This window comes from Bos taurus, chromosome 22 (genome assembly GCF_002263795.3).
Source record: "Bos taurus isolate L1 Dominette 01449 registration number 42190680 breed Hereford chromosome 22, ARS-UCD2.0, whole genome shotgun sequence".
NCBI lineage: Eukaryota > Metazoa > Chordata > Mammalia > Artiodactyla > Bovidae > Bos > Bos taurus.
This window is the reverse complement of record NC_037349.1, coordinates 50,692,927-50,712,319: the sequence shown is the minus strand read 5'-3', so window position 1 is coordinate 50,712,319 and position 19,393 is coordinate 50,692,927. Positions and strand designations below refer to the sequence as shown.

General features: G+C 46.7%; 3 protein-coding genes across 3 annotated transcripts in view; 1 reads left to right on the top strand and 2 right to left on the bottom strand.

Moving 5' to 3' along the window:
• Positions 1-11,094, bottom strand: part of RHOA (ras homolog family member A) — a 49,908-nt gene extending 38,814 nt beyond the window's left edge. Inside the window, 2 exon segments of the mRNA NM_176645.3 lie at positions 6,922-6,999; positions 10,939-11,094. The gene's annotated coding sequence lies outside the window, so the exon portion shown is untranslated.
• A 445-nt stretch (positions 11,095-11,539) lies between these two features.
• On the top strand, positions 11,540-14,423 carry TCTA (T cell leukemia translocation altered). The gene is given in 3 exon segments (NM_001034789.2): positions 11,540-11,766; positions 12,110-12,164; positions 13,142-14,423. Coding segments are annotated over 3 exon segments (321 nt in total). The 5' UTR covers positions 11,540-11,543; the 3' UTR covers positions 13,185-14,423.
• Positions 14,424-14,711: 288 nt separating this feature from the next.
• Positions 14,712-19,038, bottom strand: AMT (aminomethyltransferase). The gene is given in 9 exon segments (NM_177485.2): positions 14,712-15,602; positions 15,704-15,859; positions 16,473-16,653; positions 16,740-16,885; positions 17,169-17,247; positions 17,637-17,768; positions 18,078-18,158; positions 18,687-18,854; positions 18,958-19,038. Coding segments are annotated over 9 exon segments (1,194 nt in total). The 5' UTR covers positions 19,030-19,038; the 3' UTR covers positions 14,712-15,423.
• Between the last annotated feature and the right edge of the window lie 355 nt (positions 19,039-19,393).

The window sequence follows — 19,393 nt, the reverse complement described above, 5'->3', positions numbered from 1 at the left end:
CAGTTCTCCAGCCAAGAAAGAGAAGTAGAAATAATTCAACTGAGTAACTGTACTGCTTCTGCTGGATCAAGATCTTTACAATATTTTGGAAAGATAATGAATAAATTTCCATGCGGAGAAAATAATCACAGCTTGAAAAAAAATCACTAACTCAGCATACTTGAGAAAATTATTTTACCTCGTAATTCTTCAAAGGGATTAGTTGCATAAAAGAAACAGTGATGACTACAGTAAGCTTTCTACAACCTCTCAATCACCCAAGAAATAAAAGCATTTAACACCAGCACAGCTTTGGACATGACTTAATTTTTACTTTTGTACTGCATTCATTATTTTAAACACAGAGGACACAACAGATTAGAAGTTGAGTTCATAAGACTTACCTTGTTGGCATCCCTATGCCTCAATTATGTAATCCAGTTGAAATTTTATATTATTTCTCTAATTAAGTTACAAATCAGTTTTGTACATATTACTATTATAAAACCAAAACTGTCTAGTCTTTTGGAAACTAAACTTGAAATTTTACAAGGAAAATTTAAGACTCATAGAAATCCTGTGAATTTCATCATGAAGAACAATGATCCTAGTGTACATAATAACTTACCCCCAACTTTATCCAAGTTTTGTCAATGTTGGTTTCTATGGAAGGGAGTAGTGTCAATTCAAGAGGTGTAAAAAATATTTTGGATGAAATATGGGTACAAAATGTCATATTGCAGATAAGAAAAAACTTCAACTCCCAAACCACTAACATAAAATTATAAAACCCAAAGCATACAACCACCCTCAGCCAAAACAATATCCTGTAATTCAGGATATTAAGCCATGTTTTCTTCACTCTCCCCTGGATGTACATCATCCACCCTTCCCCCACCTAGATAACCTCATACTTAAGGCTAAGTCACTTTCTCTCAGGCCTTCTCTGACCCAATTTAGATCAGGCCCCTTAAGTACTCTGAATCCGTAATATTTCTCTCTACCTCACTCATCACACCCCTCCAAAGTTTCTTCCTGCCAAACTCCAATTAGTTTAAGAATCACATCTCTTATTCATCATTGTTGGACAAGCAGAGGCCCAAGCATGTAATAATTAAGTGTTCAAATAACAAATATGAAAAAATACATTTCACAAAGAAACTTTACATAACCAATTTGCTCTATACAAATTTTTAAGAAAATGGTTACAAAAAGATCAGCTGTGTACACCAGTGGTGAGCTACCTTCTAAGACACAGTTGTTGTAATTTAAGAATATAGAAACCCCTCATAAAATCAGGAACTGCAATTATCTATAGAAGGAGTGTTAAAACTCAAATCCTCCCTATGAACTTATTTGTTCTTATTTTAGCCAACTCTGTAATTTTAGCTGGGCAGCAACTAAGTGCACGGTAGTTTATGAAATGCATGCGTGAGTGAGAAAGAGGTGTAGCCTATGACAGGGAAGCAGAAAACCCTGTAAATCAGGCTTAGAAATGTAAAATGGGGAGGCAGAGAAGTGCCACTCAGGCCAGGCCAGAGTCCTAAAGCAATTCAACATACTCTAAGGACAGACCTTAAAAATCCTTTAGGAGGAAAGGATTACACAGGAAACCTCATTACACAGGAAAGCTTAAGGCCCAGACACAAAGAGAGAAAAAGATATTCACTATAGGAATAAAACAAGTTGTAAAGCTTAAAGATGCAAGCTTCAGTTATCCAGAACACAACGATACTATGTTGGTTTAGGATCTCAATTTTTCTACACGAGCCATATTTCCTGTCCTTAAACACACACAAATGAATGTTTACAGGATGCCCTGCAATGCACTCTCCTGAAGCAAAGCTATCAGAGCTATAAAACTGAAAATAAAAGTCAAAATACAGGCTTTCCTTCAGATAGTCCTAAAAGTAACAACCAAACTAGAATCAGATTTTTCTTCAAAGAATAAACCTGGCTGAAAACAAGTGTAGATTTTCATAATAAGCACTCCCTTCTCCACACTGCTGTTTTGGTCTTTTTGTTAAAATACACATACAAATGAATATAATACAAACTTCTTCCTTAAGTCAAAGGAAGAAACTATGTTTCAATGCAATGAGCAGAAATTGTCTTATCAACAATCTGGTTCACCCATATCTAGGACTGTGCTGAGCACACTGGAAACACCAGTAACTACTTGGGGAAGTAAACTGAAAACAAATGCATTTATGAACTACACTGGAAACTGGGTGGCAAGGAGGCCCAAACTACCATCTGTCCATTTGCTCAGAATGAGCTTGAGCCTAGTACTATCAGTATTATTTAGCCATCCTGATCAAGCAGTTGCCAAGGGTCAATATCAGTTCAAGGGACCTTGGAGACCAAAAGCAGCAGGCCGAAGGTACATAAGCAGAGGAGAATGACAAAGCCTCCGAAACACTGCCAACAAGGAATCATCCCAGATTTAAATTCTTTGCAGGGTAGGGGGCCAAGAAATACTGGGAGAGAACATACCTCCTGGCTTCCTAATAGGATCATTGTATCACTGACTTCAAAATGTAAATATTTCAGGGTGAACTTTAAATAAATGCACAGAATCAGAATTGGACTTTGTGCAACCTAATTCTCCACTGACATTGTCCCCAAGACAGTGCCTGACTTGAGAAATGACACACAGAGGAAAATGAAGCAAGAGCCCCAAGCTGCTCATGGCCTGCTCAGATGTTTCAGCAATGACACTGCATAGCCAGGCACACTGCATTTTGGCCCAAAAATCACTGTTCTTCTCAAGTTTCCACAACTAACAAACTGAAAACTCTTCAGGATCAGGCCTCAACATATATTTTAACAATTTTTTTAGTTGAGGTGAAATTCACATAGTATAAAGTTAACTTTCTAAAAGTGCATCATTCAGTAATGTTTAGTATATCTGCAATATTGTGCAACCACCAATTCTACCAAATTCCAAAACATGTTCATTTTCATCACCACCAAAGAAAATCCCATACTCATTAAGCAGTCACTCCTCAGTTTCCCCTCCCCTCAACACCTTACAGCCACCAATTTGCTTTCTGTCTCTACGGATTTACCTATTCTAGACACTTCATATAAATGAAATCATACAATATGTGGCCTTGTGTGTCTGATTTCTTTTACTTAGCATAATGCTTTCAAGGTTTATCCATACTACAGCATGTATCAGTGCCTCATTTTTAAAAAATAGCTAAGAATATTCCATTGTATGTATGTACACTGTTTACCCATTCACCTGTTGACGCACATTTGGATTATTTCCACTCTTTGGCTATTTGAATAGGACTGCTATGAACATTTATGTACAAGCATTTGTGTACCTGTTTTCAATTCTTTTAGGTATATACCTAGGAATGGAATTGCTGGGTCTCACAGTAATTCTATATTTAGCTATTTAAGGAACTGCCAAACTATTTTCCACAATGTATACTTTCAACTATCTTGTCAAATAATTACCAAGACATATTGTTAAGGGGAAAGAACAGATGTATAACAGTGGGATGTGCATTAGTCTTTATATAAAAAAGGGACAGAGTATGACTAGAAGGATACATATAAAACAGTTACTTGGTTTATATACAGGAAACAGGTACAAAGGTTTTCTCTGAAGTGAGAACCTTGGGAGGCTGAGATGTGAGAAAGGCTTGTTGTTTTCAAGCTCAACCCCTTCTGCTCTGCACTGAATATCCACACTTTACCAACCCGCTTGCCCTAAAATACCTTTAAAGCTCCAACAGAAGCCCGAAGTCTGAGAGAAGGACTGCACAAAGTTTACTATCCTAACCATTTTTCAGCGTACAGTTAAGTGGTATTAAATACTGTCATAATGTTGCACAACCATCACCACAGTGTATCCACTAACTCTCCATCTTGTAGTCTAAAACTATACCCACTGCACATTAACTGCCCTCCCCTACTCGACTATTCTTCACCCCTCCCCAACCCTCGGCAACCACCATTCCACTTTGTCTCTATGGTTTTGACTACTCTAAGTACCTCATATAAGTGGAATCATATAGTATTTGTCTTTTTGTGACTGGCTTATTTCAGTTAGCATGTTCTCAAGGTTCATCTATGTTGTAGCACACTGCAGAATTTCCTTTCATTTTAAGGCTAAATAATACTCCATTGTATGTATATAGCATAGTTTGCTTATCCATTCACTGGCTAGAAGACACTTGTGCTGCTTCCCTGTTTCAGCTCCTATGAATAATGCTACTGTGAACACACCTGTACAAATATCTCAAGACTCTGCTTTTAATTCTTTGGGGTATTAACCCAGAAGTGACATTTCTGGGTCATATGATGATTCTATTTTTTAAGGCCCTTTATACTGTCTTCCCGGAGAAGGCAATGGCACCCCACTCCAGTACTCTTGCCTGAAAAATCCCATGGATGGAGGAGCCTGGTAGGCTGCAGTCCATGGGGTTGCTAGGAGTCGGACAGACTGAGTGACTTCACTTTCACTTTTCACTTTCATGCATTGGAGAAGGAAATGGCAACCCACTCCAGTGTTCTTGCCTGGAGAATCCCAGGGACGGGGAAGCCTGGTGGGCTGCCATCTCTGGGGTTGCACAGAGTCGGACACGACTGAAGCGACTTAGCAGTAGCAGCAGCAGCCTTAGGGACTATGGTAAGGATGCAAAGTGAGAACACTTAATTAATGGAAAATAATACTTCTGAAGAGTAAGTCTGAAAGATAAATGAAGTTTGCATATAGTTCCTACAGGATAAATAAATACTTTGTGATTGAAGATTCTTCAGCTACAATTAGACACATGAATGTGTATGAGTTGGCATGGATTAGATATTGTTCAAAACCCCTTCAGTTATAAAAGGCAGTGGCAGCAAGTAATAGAAAAAAATCTCCACCCCATGGATCTACTTTTCTGTCCATTTCTTGGAGAGTGCCATCTCTGCTGCTACTATTTACTGATGCTTAAGCGTAAAACTAAATGATTACATCGTCAGATAAAGGCAGAATCACTACTACAACCCAAGAATGAATCTAGACAACTTGTGATTAACATGGTCTCATGTTTACCAAACTATTATTCACGATGTCAGTTAACATGTATAAAAATGATGGTGAAACCTTAGTCCAACATACCAACTCCTACAGTTAAACAAAAGACAACAACAAACATGTGCTTCTCCTATACGGTCAGGCAGCAGTAAAGAAATTCATATAACTAAGCTTCCTATCAAAATCCTCATCATTCTGAAAGCAAACAGTCACTATATAAATTCAATGCACTGATATCCTAGAAGAAAAATACACCTGAAGAATCTACCAGAGTTAGAACAAGTATTTCCACCAACGGAGAAAATTAACATGTATTGAGCACTATGCTCTTCACATATTATTTCATCTAAAATTCCTATGAAAGGGAATCTTCATTTCACAGATGTAGGTCCTGAGTTTCAAAGAAATTAAATAATCTGCTTAAAGACAGATGGATAGCTAGCTAGACAGGCAGGCAGGTCATCTTTGGCAGAATTCTTTTGTAATTATAGGGCCATCAGCCTTCCCAGTTTTAAAAAAAAAAATTCTGATTTAAGCAAACCTACAGAGCAAAAGCATAACTTTACTTTTGTTTTTAACTCAATAATGTAAAAACTGAACTGAGAAAACCCTGAAACATAGTGTGTCCTTTTTTAAAAAGAGGCCATCAATCAAACCACTTTAAAGCATCACTCAAATCTGCTGAAAGGAGAAATTTCAAGCCTCATGGGACTGCAACAGAGCATCATGCCGAGCAGTGCTAGTCTAGCTGTCATCCTATGTCCAGCAGTTGCACTGGCTAATCTCTTGCCATAGGTCATCAGTATTCCCTACTAGAATACAAATGGGCAGTGCTACTAATGTTTTTGTGACCATTAACCCTGGATGTGCTTTCTACTTTATCATCAGTGATACTGAGAAAAGCAGATGAAATGATTCAAAATGTTAATGTTTTTAGGAATAAAGAAGACAATATAAAAGAAAGAAAAAACTATCTGAGGGCAGGGACCGCCTTTGTTTTCTTCAAATGTGTCCCAAGACTGCTGGCACATAGTAGCTATTGAGGAACTATTTCTTCAATGAATGAAAAATGACAAGCTAGCTTGGCCATTCCTCTTACCATGCTAAGAAGTTCAAAGCCAACCCAAACCATTACCATTATGTGACTTCCCTGCCAGGTAGCCCATCTCACCAAAAGAGAATATTCATCCTCTTAACAGCTCTCTTCTTTATATATAGAGTTCCCTCCGACCCAAGGAGAACAAGAAAAGGTAGTCAAAATAGTACCAAATCAGGATACTTGGTATCAATTAAATTAGATGATTCTATTTCCTTTATTTGTAATCAGTTTAAAATACCTGAATAGCCCCAGAGTGGGCTGTTACACCTGCTATTAACACCGCTCCCACTCAAACCAGTACTACTGCTGACTCCTCTGGCAAGAGGAAGAATTATCCTCCAATCTTCATTCTCTGACTGAATTATTTTTTATTGACAATCAGACATACCCATAGCACAGGCTGTGGTAAGATGTGTGTAAGGTGACCAAACTATAGAAAAAATGAAAACGTAAAGACATTAAAAAAAGAAATTAAGATGAGAGTGAAACAGAAGTGAGAGAAGTATGTGTAAAATGCAGTAAACACATCTTAAAGATTAAGAGGTTAGAAAATATACTGTCAACTAAGGAAGAAACACTGGTAGAACAGAAGAGAAAAACGAAGTTATAGGAGTATTGTATGGAGAGACATAGGGAAATGAGACCAGAGGGGAAAGTTATGGAGTAAGATAAAGATCTCAAGGTTGGTGGAAAAGAAAATCAAAACAGTACTGCACCGACATTTCCCTAGAACTTACGTTAATATGTAATACATAATAATTTCTCTTCCATGGAGAAAGAGGAATGAAAGTTATTTACATACCTTACAAATGTGCTGCAAGACCCACGGCCTGTATGGCAGAAGTTCTACAAAGTGCCCTGACTTCTCAGATGAAAGGCACTATAAAAACACACACAAAATAAAACGAAATCAGGAATTATGTCTATTCATTTCATGGGGGAGAAAAACAAAGCACAAGATGTAAAACGGGTTTGCACAAAGACCTGGTAAGTAATTCAGAATCCAGAGGAGGAATAAATGCAGAATTTAATTTTAATCGACATACCATGAAAGTGACCACTTTTAAATGTTTTGGCCTCTTTCACTCAACAAAATGCACAGTATCAACCTTATTTTCTGAATGTTATAATGTTGCCCTTTTGAAAGTTAAAATCAAAAGCAGATGAATTTTATGTAAAATTTCCAAAATTATAGACATGCAACACACAGCATTATCAACACACAGCACAGGTAAAAGAATTTTACACTGAACACCTGTATGCCTACCACCCAGCCTACCATGAACATCTGAATGACCTGCTTTATCAAATTACATTTCCTTTTTAATACAGGCATTACAGAGACATTGCAGGCTAAAAGACAACTGTCCAAAAGCCAATGGCTTCAAAATCATAGGTTGAAGTTATTAGGCTAAAGACATTAATAATATGAAATCCTTCTGATACTTTTGTCAGAAATGAGCAGTATTAGTTTACTGTTTTGAAGGCAGAGTGGATTCAGACATATCCCCTGCTCTTGGTGAATGATTCTAACTGTTTAATGTAGGATCGTATCATCATCCTCATTTTTTAAAAAAAATCTGATGATTAAAATAAAAAATCCAAAAACGTCCCATGTCCTAAAAGATCCTACATGATGTGGTCCCTGCCCACCTCTCTAATTTCATTTTACCTCCTACTTTTCCCTTCACTACACTGCAAACTTATTTCACTGGCTGTTTGTGTTCTCTTTCCCTTTCCTGGAATATTAAGATGCTATTATAAATATGCTTAAGCACATTTACTTTACTCATCCTCTTAAAAAAAAAAAACCTCATTCTGCTATCAACTACAAACTGGCTCAGATTTAAGAGTATCTCATGTTTTTGATGATTATTTGCTATAAAAATGTTTTCGAATCATGTGGAGGAAGCACCAATAAACTCAGACCAACACTCAGAATGAGCAGCTTCGATGTCTATCTGATTTTTGGTCACATGACTACCATAATTATGAGTATACAAGGCCCTTATTTAATACTACAGCACCACAGATTAAAAATGAGTCACTTGAAATAGGAATTTTACAGTAATTACTAACTTCAAACTGTCTTGAAAATTTTAATTTATTAATCTCACAAGTATTTAACAGTGAGCATGTCCCCAGAGAGCAGACTATAGGAAGATACATTAACACAAGTTTAAAATTTGGTTACATTAATGTCAAAGCGCAAACATAAAGGTATAAACTAAGTGGTAAGGGAAGAAGAAATTCCCTTAATTCCTTTTTTCTCTTTTTAATTCCCTTTTAAACTACAAATATGTGATAAAATCCACTGATTATGTTCAATCCCGTTTAAAATTATCACTACCAGCCACAATGCAATTAAATCTGAGGTGCTATCTATAGAAGCCCAGCAAATCCAAATTAGTGCTCTTAAAAGTTGAAAATATCAGTCTTTCTTCTGGCAAAGTTAACATAAATCTCTCAGCTCCAAGACAAAGTAGCAACCCACCTCCTCGAGTCACTGCCTGGACTCCACCCTCTGAACAAGAAACACCTGAAGATCTATGTTTTTACTCTCCTAATAACTTACACCCCCACATAGCCAGGTTAAACTTTTTTCTGCCACACCATGAAACATCTGGGATCTTAATTCACTGACCAGGAATTGAACCTGTGCCCTCTGCACTGGATCTGCAGTCTTAACTCTGAACCACCAGGGAAGTCTCCCAGGTTAAACTTTTAAAAAGAGTTAACTGACAAACAAGGAATCAGGGCTGAAAACACTCCAGCAAAACCACTACCACATACATATGAAACTATATTCTTGATATATGCTTTTTCTCCCCATCCCACCTCAAATCAAGAGCCCACAGTTGCCTATTAGAACTTACCAGGGCATAATTACATTGGATTTGGAACAGGGGAGCCTGGTCCTGCCTCTGGAATAAGTTGGGTCCCTCGAAAAGGCCATAACATCTAAAACCAGAAACTACACCAGGCAGAGACCCTGTATATTCATTTACCTATTTCAATCAACTGCTATAGGACCATCCAAATTACAGAAAGGAGAGGAAAAGCTAAAGAACTGAACTTTGCTTGAAAAAACTTTTAGATTCTCTCAATACATTAAAAAAAAAAAAAAAAAAAAACAGCAATACATAAAAGGAGAAGCACTGGAATAAGCTGAAAGTCCTGACTTTTAGCTGACTCTAAGCAAGCTGTTTGGGAGGACATGGAGAAGATCTTACAGAGAAATAGTTCTGGCTGGCACCTGACTAGACATACAACTGTGGGAAATTTACTGAAGTCTCTGGGACTCAGCTTCCCATCTGCAAATAAGGTTGGGAATACAAGTCCTGAAGATTGCTTTCAGGTCTAAAATTCTTGATCAATGAAAAAAATTAGTGGATTCCTAATCTCTTCTTGCCTCTAGTATGGATTTTTATGAGAACAGAGGCTATATATCTAGGGCTAGACGTTGACTAAAACCAAATTCCATGTTATATATATTTTTGTTTGTTTTTAATCTTACACATTTTATGTCTCCAAGAGCCACCCACCAGTGCTCTAAAAAAAAAAAAACAAAACAAAAACAACTACCTAAGGCAATTTATCAAAAGAGATCTTTCTTAATTGTCCTTTACAATTAAGAACTAATCTTGTATTTCAGTCCAAACAATGTCACTTGTGCCAAATGCTCAAAACAACATCTCTCGCAATTGAGCCATGTCTAAAGTGACAATCAAGCAATGGTACATAAACATTACACATCTGGGTGTGCGACACTAAGTGGCAGAAAAATTCTCACCACAAACAACATTTAAAAGAATTTTTTTTAAAGTATTTTCCCCCCTTCAGATCTGGCAGGAATATAATCCCATTACACACCTGCAAGAAAGATTTATTTAAAAAGACTTAAAACACAGAAAGAGTCAAACGAGTTACCAACAGAGGTAAAAATGTTAAATCAGGACTATTAAGAAACACGAGTGAACAAACTCCAGGTAGAAAGAATGCCAATTTTCCATTATAAACTACTAAACATGGTTTTGACCAAACTGACTGCAAATAGTGCCATTTAATGAACTTGTAACTGGATCTAATAGGTAACTAAGCACAGATGTTTAGCTGATTCCTAATCAAGGTAGCAACTTAGACTAAGCAAATTATTACTTTATTGTGATCCCACAGAGTTTAAATCATGAAAAAAAATGTTCCTTTCAACCGGAAAATTCCCTTCAATACCGAAGAATCCTAACCTCTAAGATTTCAACACTATGCTTTACTTACAAAATTTCAAAGAATACTGCATTAAAAAAGAAAATACCCAAAACATAACTGGACTTCATGCAGTATAAAACGGTGATTCATGTTTCATATTAAATGCAAAAGCCAAAATGGAGTTGTAAAGAGTTTCTTTCCCATTTCAACTCCGACAGCCACGCGCGCTTCACAGGGGCCGGCTGCCGGGCGGGTCGTGGGGCCCGGCTCAGAGCCCCCGCCCTGCCGGCTCGGCCGAGAGAGAGGAAGCGACGGGGACCGCGGGCGGGCGGCTTGGGCTCTAGCAGGCCTGGCCGGGCGGGGGAAGGGGCGCGGGAGGCCGCGGGGCGCGCTTCCGGGGACTGCGCGGGCGGGGCCGCCGCTTTGGGAAGCCGGGCCTGGGTCCCCGGCCTGGAGTCGGGGTCAGGGGCCAGGGTCCTGGTGCTGGTGCTGCCGGCCAAGAGCAGCAGGTGGGGCGCGGCCGCGGCGGGGCGGCGGCCGGCGGGCGGCCGGAAGAGTGCCGGGCGGGCGGGCCCGCGGCGCCGCGGCGCTAGGAGGGAACCGTCTCACTCACCTCAGGCGACGACTCCGAGTCCGGCCTCTCCGCGCTGAGGACGCTTGTCCTCGAGTCGCAAGCTCGAGGACTACGGCGGGTGGTTGAGGAGGCGGCGGCTGACTAACGAGACAACCGACGGAGAGCGACGGGCGGGGAGCGCGAGAAACCAAGAGCGGGCGGCGACGGCGGCGGGAGGGCGGGGAGCGACGTGCGCGCCCCCGCGTGCCCAGCGGGCTCGAGCCGGGCCCAGTCGCGGCCCCGCGCACGCGCGCGCACTCCCTGCTCAGCCACGATTGCTCAGGAGCGCGTCCACACCCTAAAGGCAAGGCGCTTAACCAATCATTGCAGCCGCGTGGGGCATCACGGGAACTCCGGGGCTATAAAAGACCTGGTTGCTATTTTATACCCTTCTAGTCACTCATCCTTTAAGTTAGTAGGGTGGGGCTAGGTGCGCGTGCGCGGTTTTGATACTCCGCCCCAAACTGCCAACTCTTCGCGCAAGCGAGGTAGACGCGCCTTGCTTAGGTTTACGCGTGCGCACTAGAGGACCTGGGCCCGGAAGACCAGACGCTTGCGCAGTGGGGACAACAGTGACAGTCCCCCGGGTGAGGCGCCGGCCAGTCATGGCGGAACCTTGGTCTGGGCAGTCCTTGCAGGCTCTACCGGCCACGGTGCTGGGCGCGCTGGGCGCCCTCGGCAGCGAGTTCCTTCGGGAGTGGGAGGCGCAAGACATGCGCGTGACTCTCTTCAAGCTGCTGCTGTTTTGGTTGGTGTTAAGTCTCCTGAGCATCCAGCTGGCGTGGGGGTTCTACGGGAGTACGGTGACCGGGCTGTATCACCGCCCAGGTGAGACTCCCCACCAGCTTCCGTGGGCCGGCCACACCCCCTCCGCCATAGAGTGTACCTTTGGGCTCTCCCGAATCCCCCCCAGATTACCACTGATCCCTTGAGAACCTCATCACAACTTAATGCTGTACCCCTGACCCATGTCAACATTCATTTCACACCGAAAACCCCACCAGTCCACCCATAACGTATAAATTCCTTTGAACCCCCCATCAGACAATACCACTAGTCCCTTAGGGCTTCCACTACTCTGTCCAGCAAACAGTACCTCTGACCTGGGCTGATAACTGCTCGGATACCCACCGCCAGCCTGTTGCATTTCTGGATGTGTTCCTGCCCCCAGGTCTGGGCGGCCAGAACGGATCCACACCTGATGGCTCCACGCATTTCCCTTCCTGGTGAGTAAATCTATTCTGATTTCTACTCCATGCGCTTAGTAGGCAGAAGCCACTCCTGAGCTGAGGACAGGGAAAGGGAGTTCTCAAGGTAGTCCACCAGCTTAGTGGCATTCGCAGCACATTCCAGGGCCTGCAATAGACCTCAGGCTTCATGACACTGATATCTTTATAGCCATCCATAACCTGTTCAGTAACCTGTGGGGCAGATGGTATTATTGTCACAATTTCAGAGATGAAGTGGCAAGTCTGTAGGATTCCACTCCACTGTAAGCCCCTCAGTTGGAAAGGCAGGACCCTCTGTCCTTAGTGCCCCGACTGGCCTCCTCAGGATCAGCTCCTCATGTGTAAAACATGAAGTCACTAGTTAGAGCATTCATTCAGGTGATCTCTGAGCTCCTACCGCATGGCAGGGTCCCCACTGGGTCCAGAGAAGAACAACCCAGGCCCTGCTCAGAGGGGGAGCTAGAGATTTAAAGGAAGGGCGGGCAGCAGTGCAGAGGTGAGGGCTGTCAGAGCAGGTGTCTTCCAAGTCAGACACCTAAACAGAGAGCAAAGGCAAGGCGGTGTACCAAGCAAAGAGAATGGACAGAACAACGCCCGGAGGCAAGAACAAGGGTGACATATTGGAAGGATAGACAAGGCTGTGACGTCTGAGGTCAAACATGAAGGCGTGGAGGGACTTGAAACACCCTATCCAATAGAGAGGGCACAAGGCCAGTTAGGAGGCCTGCCAATGCACAGGTTTCTGTCCCTGGCAACTCGTGAAGGATGGGAGCACCATGCACAAAGTGGAGAAGCAGGAGGAAGAATAAGCCTGCAGGTGAAAGGTGGGACTCCTTCCCACCACAGTGAGGGCTGTGGAAGTTCAGCAGAGAGATCTAGGTTATAGTGTGGCCTTACTGAGCCCAGCTCAGCCCCCATAAGTAGACTGTTGTACTGTCCATGGAATAACTCCTCTTCTCTTCTGTCATTTTCAGGGAAACAGCAGCAAATGAACCTCTCAAAACCCACAGAGAATAAGGGAAGCCAGCAGAGGGGTCTCCACGGGTATCACCGGGTCTCCTGGCTCCCACACTGAGTCCTGTTGCTGCCCAGACCCCAGGGACGATGGCAGAAGGGATGGGTTTGGGGGCAGGGTGTACCCCAGTGTCGCAGGGCTGGGCCTCCACTGCCCTTGGCCTTGCCTTCAGCAGCCCCAGGCATTGGGCCAGTAAAGAATTTGCCTCTACCCTGATCTGGGTGCCTTAAGGAGAGAAGACCTCCTCCTCCTTTCAGGGGTCAGCTCAGAAGCTTCTGCGGTTGGGGAGGCCAACAGTCCATTTTCTGTCTTGGCTTCTTCCTGTTCTTCCTCCCATCCCCCGGGATGTGATCCTGTAGAGATTTGTCCCTGAGAGGAATCCTGAGGTTGATCACCTCTGAGGCTTTTCAGGCAGGTCTGTTTTCCCCTGAACCTTGAGGTTGCTGTATTTCTTTGCTTTTGCTTTGCTGGCAGGGAGCCAGGGAATCCTGGCCTGGACACAGCCTTATATTCTGTGGCTACTTAGCTGTCCATTTAGTATAAGACAGGGGGCAGCTGGCACCCTCCAGACATGGAGGCACCAAACACCCACCTCCTTTGACTTCTCCAGGTGGGAGTCGGGCTGTGTAAGTTCTTTTCCCAAGCATCATACTCATCCACCTAATCCCTCCCGGAAGGAAGCTGGGTACCTGAAAGAGGGTGAGTCTCAGGGGTGACTTCCCACCCCCACTGCCTAAGTGCCCATGGGGTTGTGCATCTGTGCCCTGCCAGTCACAGGGACAAACTAAGCAGCTAGTGCAGAGCAGCCCCATTGTGCCCTGCAGCCTCCCCACTTCCCATCTTTACCCGGGACCAGAGGAGCTTCATCCTGCCCGTATGCTAAGCAGCCCTGCAACTTCCACAGTGGGCCACACGAGCTCCAGATGAGCAGTGTGGGCCTGGACCAGCCTCCCTCCCCGATGGTCGTACGTCTGCCTGCTTCTGCTGGGCTAGCAGCTATCTCAGTGTCCCACTGCCTGCTTCCTCTCTGGTAAATGTCACATTGCCATCTGGCAGCCTAGGCCATCTTTGGAGTGTGCACTGGAGTAGGGCTGTGCTGAGCTCGTGCATGAGGACTGGTGGTGGGATGATGGTTCTGCAGCCCCAGGCCCGCCTACTGACAACAAACACCACACTCACAGTCGGTCTCACGTTTCACCCCAGGCTCAACTGAGGATGTGGCTTATTAAACCTGGAAGTGCATCAAGTGTGTGGTTATTCAGACAGGACGGAGTGCGCATGCACAGCAGAAACTGGGGAGGGAACACCCTGGGGGCCGCTGCCCCTGAGCACCCAGACTTGCAGAGGTGGAGAGGGGATACCAGCTTCCTACCAGCAGTGATGGTGTCCTATAGGGGCACCCCTTTAGTTCTTATAGAGCTGCTTGTCTCAAGGGGAACCCACTCTGAGCCTCGGCCAGGCAGGCCGGCATTAGACTGGCACCCCCAGGAAGTCTGTGGACAGAGAACAATGAAGCTAGAGACTCTGGAGAACAAGAAGGAAGCTCACTTATTTATTTATTTTTTAGTAGTCTGTGGAGTCCAATAATAAGTCCCAGGGGTGAAGGTCAGCTCAGGATAAGGCAAGCCGGGGAGGAGGCCCAGCCTGTCCACAGCAGCCCTGGGACTCAGAACAGCTGGTGAGCCTAGCCTGGCGTGGCTGACTACTGGGCAGCAGACTGGGCCAACTGGAGAATGTGAAAGAGTGGATCCATGCCCACCTCAGCCATCCCCAAGTTTACACATGGGCCCTGCAGCCCTCCTGGGCCAACCCTCTATAAGTCGGGAATCACACCCCTGCCCAGAGAAAGCCAATGGCTTGCCTTCATGGCCAGTGAACTAGAGGAGGTAGCTGGCACTGCAGTGTGAGAAACCGTGGTGAGGTAGGTTGGGCAGGCTTTCTCTCCCCTTGAAGTGAGCCTTTTGGAAGGATGAGATACCAGAATCAATCTTCTCCAGCAGGCAAGAGAGGGGTCAATGGCACGTGGGCTGGTCCATCACTCAGAAATGCGCTCTTGAAGATACAGTGGCAACGGGATGAGGCAGCAACGGGTGTTGTGTCCCCGCTCACCCAGACAAGAACCAGCATCCACCTAGCCACCCACCTTGGGTGTGTTTCTGCCTTAGCTTCCTGACTAACCCCTGGTAGAATGCCCTTCAGTGTGAGGCTCCTGGAGGGAAAGGCCCCGTCCCCCACTCATCCTCACTTAAGGATGTAGTAGTTTGTGGACACAAAGGGCATCTTGCTGACCACGGCCGGCTGCTGCTTCCGCCGCACCTCTACCAGCAGTGGGGTGCCTGGCCGACTGTACTCATAGGGCACATAACCCATTGCCACATTCTTTTTCAGGCAGGGTGAGGGGCAGCCACTGGTCACAGCACCTGTCCGGGCAGAGGCCGTGTGTCAATACCCCCCTGCCAGCCCAGGGCCCCCGCCCTCCTAGGGGAGGGACAACGCTCTCCAGCCTCCCTGGTCCACCTACCGATCACAGTACCCTCTGGACTCAGGATGGGACTCTGTGCCCGTACGGGAGCCCCGTCACACATTAACCCCACACGCCTCCGCTGTGCCTTGCTCTTCAGCTGGGGAACAATGACCGAGGCTCCTGGGAAGTCCATAGCAGCTCGGCGGCGCTTCCCTGGAGCGTAACACAATAGATTTAAACCATCGCCCATCAGACCTCTGACCACAGAAGGTCCCAGCAACAAGGACCCCAAGTAACATCCCTCCAGGGCTTCCCAGGTGGCACAGTGGTAAAGAAACCACCTGCCAGTGCAGGAGACGCGGGTTTGATCCCAGGGTTGGGAAGATGCCCTGGAATAGGAAATGGCAACCCACTCCAGTATTCTTGCCTGTAAAATTCCATGGACAGAGGAGCCTGGCAGGCTACAGTCCTTAGGGTCGCAAAGAGTCGGACACAACTGAGCATGCCCGCCTGTACAACATCCATCCAGCATCAAGGCCCCTTCATTCAGGCCCCCCCTGCACCTGATTCCTTTCCTTCCCCTGCAGTGCAGTTAGTCACCCACCTCCTGCCCCTGGTCTTGAAGGCTCACCTGCCCACCTCACTTCTGTTGAGAGTCCTCAGCCTCTACTGGGCAAAGCCACTGTGGCACCTTCAGAGAATGAAGGCTCAGGGAGGCTGTGTCCCTTGCTCTAGGCTACACAGCCTTGGAAGCAGTCCTGGGCTGGTCTCAGTGAGGGTCCCTCCAGCCTTCAGGATCCCCTCCCTGAGTGCTAGCCCAGCTCACCGAGTGTCCAGCTCAGGCTGCCTTCCACCGGTGTGGTGTGCTCATCAATGTCGTTCCCATACAAGCAGAGGCCTGCCTCCAGGCGCAGGCTGTCCCGGGCTGCCAGTCCTGCCAGCTTCACCTCAGGGTTTTTCAACAGAGCTGCTGCCAGGTGGACGGCTTCCGCTGCCGGCACTGAGATCTGCAAGGGACACCAGACAGAGCAGGTGGGCAGCTGGCCCCAGAGTCCAGTGCCCGGCACCACCCCATGCCCGCTTCTTGACAAACCTCCACACCGTCCTCTCCTGTGTAGCCACAGCGGGTCACACGGCAGCCAGACACACCAAACACCTCCATCACAGCACTGGTCATGAAGGGCAGTTTCCGCAGATCATCAGCCACGCCAGCCTGTAGCACCTGGGCTGCAGTGGGACCTGGGTCCAGGGAGCCAGTAACCAAGTGTCCGGGTCCCAGTGCCCCCAGGGAGCTGGATCATAGCCCTCCGGGATAAGAACAAGCCCCGAGCAAGCCCCACCCTGTAGATGGAAGGAGATGTTCCTGCCCACAGAGCCTCATGGCAGGTATAAGGAGGGCATGATACCAAACACAGAATTAGGTTCCAACACCCTCACCTTCCCCCAGCATGGCCTTCATGCCAAGCCGTAGAGGAAACCTGGAAGGCAGAAGTCAACTGCAAGCCCAGCCTGGCCCACTTACCTTGCAGGGCTAGCAGAGCATTATCCATCACCTCCAGGGCCACATCACTGCCCTTGTTCTGAAGCTCCCTAACCTTGTCCTGAAAGGAAAGAAATATCCCATTAGCTCCGGGATCCCTTTCCCTGAGCACCTGCTGTGGGCCAGGTGCCACAGAGCTCAGCACAGTGGGCTCTCGTCTTCCAAGGTCATATAACTACTAAATGGTAGGGATGACTCTAGCCCTGGTTTGCAAGCTCTAACACCAGGTTCCAGCCCTCCATCTTCACCAGAGGATGCTCACTTAGGGGCCAGGATCAGCTTCACCTCCCTACTTGCCCCCCACTTCTTCAACACTGGAGAGCCCACTGGCCTGCTTTTTTTCACAGTCACTGTCTGAACCCCTTATCCATTCCAGGTCTGTCCTGGACAAGGACGCAACTCTGTGAATTAGGAGGACAGGGTACCTAGAACACAACAAGAGGGGCTTACCTGCATGAGGGTCAGGTCCTTCTCCCTGCAGCCAGCATTGGACACCACATACAGGTGTCCCTCGGAGGCGCTGGTCACAATCAAGTCATCTAAGATGCCTCCAGCCTCGTTGGTAAACAGCGACAGTGTTCCCTAACATCAAAGTGGAGCATCATTGCCTCCAGCTCCAAGAGGCCAAGGTGAAGTGTGAGGCAGACCACCCCTGGCCCCACCCCGCCACCAGAGACTCATAAAGCCTCATGTGCAGGGCTGAAATGGCGGTGCAGGGAGCAAGCTGGGTCAGCCCAGGCCCCGTAGGTACTCCATCCCCCAGGAATACAGGTCCTGAGAAACTATGTCTGCTCCAGCTCTGTGCCCCCAGGCCTGAAGCCAGGACTCAGATGGGTTTGCTGGCTCATATCTAAGGATGCTCACTGAGCAGAAATAAAAGAGGGGCCCCACCTGGTTTGGCTTCAGCTCTGCAATATCTCCAACCACTAGACTCTCCATCAGCTTCACCCGGTCACAGCCAAATATCTTGGTCTGGGAAAGAGATCAAAAAGCGTCAGGTCACTGCAGTAGCTAGTCTGGAAGGCAATGGACAAGGAAGCATCTTCCCTCCCCCGAGGGCCCGGGTCCAATTCAGCCAAAGTGCCTGACTAGTCTTTTTGTTCTGCAAGAGGCAGAAGCCCCCCTTTAACTCCCCACATCCGCCAATTCAAGAGATGCACTGAGAGAAGTTAGGGAACTTGAAAGGGCCTGGCACCCTCCTAAAATACCCCTTCTTCCAAACCAACATCCAGAATGGTGGATGACAATGAGTGGTAGCCCCAGCAACCCCCGGGATGTTGAGGTACCCCTAAGTGGGAGCAGGCTGGAAAGATGAAATGGGGAGATGAGCAGGAGACCCTCTAAACTGGTCTGGCCATAGTCCATTATTACACCGTCGAGACCTCGAACTCTTCTGAGAGGGCTGCTCTGGGTATCCAGCTCCCAGCAAAGGCCAGGGGTTGCACAGCTGTGGATGGCAAGGACGCTAGGCTTGGCAGTCGGCGCCCTCCCCCAGCTCACCTGCAGCATGTGGGACACGTCAAAGAGCGAGCAGTGCTGCCGTGTATGCAGGTGTGAATTCACGTGGCTATCCCGGTACTGCACGGGCAGGCTCCAGCCCGCGAACGCCACCATCTTCCCGCCGTGGGCCAGGTGGAAGTCATAGAGCGGTGTCCTGTGGAGCACGTCCTGCGGGCGGCCAGGCTCAGTGCCACCAAGGCCCCAGACCCCAGCCCTCTCCCCTCCCCCACCCTCCAAGATTGGCAACACAACCCAGCAGCCTCCGGCCCACCTGCGCACAACTGAGCGAACGGCATGGGGCCGAGGCCAGAGCTTGCAGACGCGAGCTCAGACGGGATACCATGCTCCTAGCCTGCTGCATGTTTGCCTACAACTGGTACAGCCGACGCACAGAGGCCACCACTCTGCCAGGCACGCTGGGAGATGTAGTCCGGGCCCTGCTTAAATAGGTCTCTCTCCCCCCGCCCTGGGGGAATTACAAGAGAGAGTGGGCAGCCCCAAGGGCAGGCGGGGCTTTAGCACACACAGTGCCTTGACTCCTCTAGCAGGAAAATAGCCCCAGGCTCTTCTTCCATCTGATCAGAGCCAAAAATAGAGCTGGGGGCTAGACCTCCCTGGGCTGACCGCCCTGCCTCCAAAGGGCCAAAGTACTGCAAAGGGCTGAAAGGCCTGAATTACCAGTTTGGGAAAACAGGCATGTAAGGTCA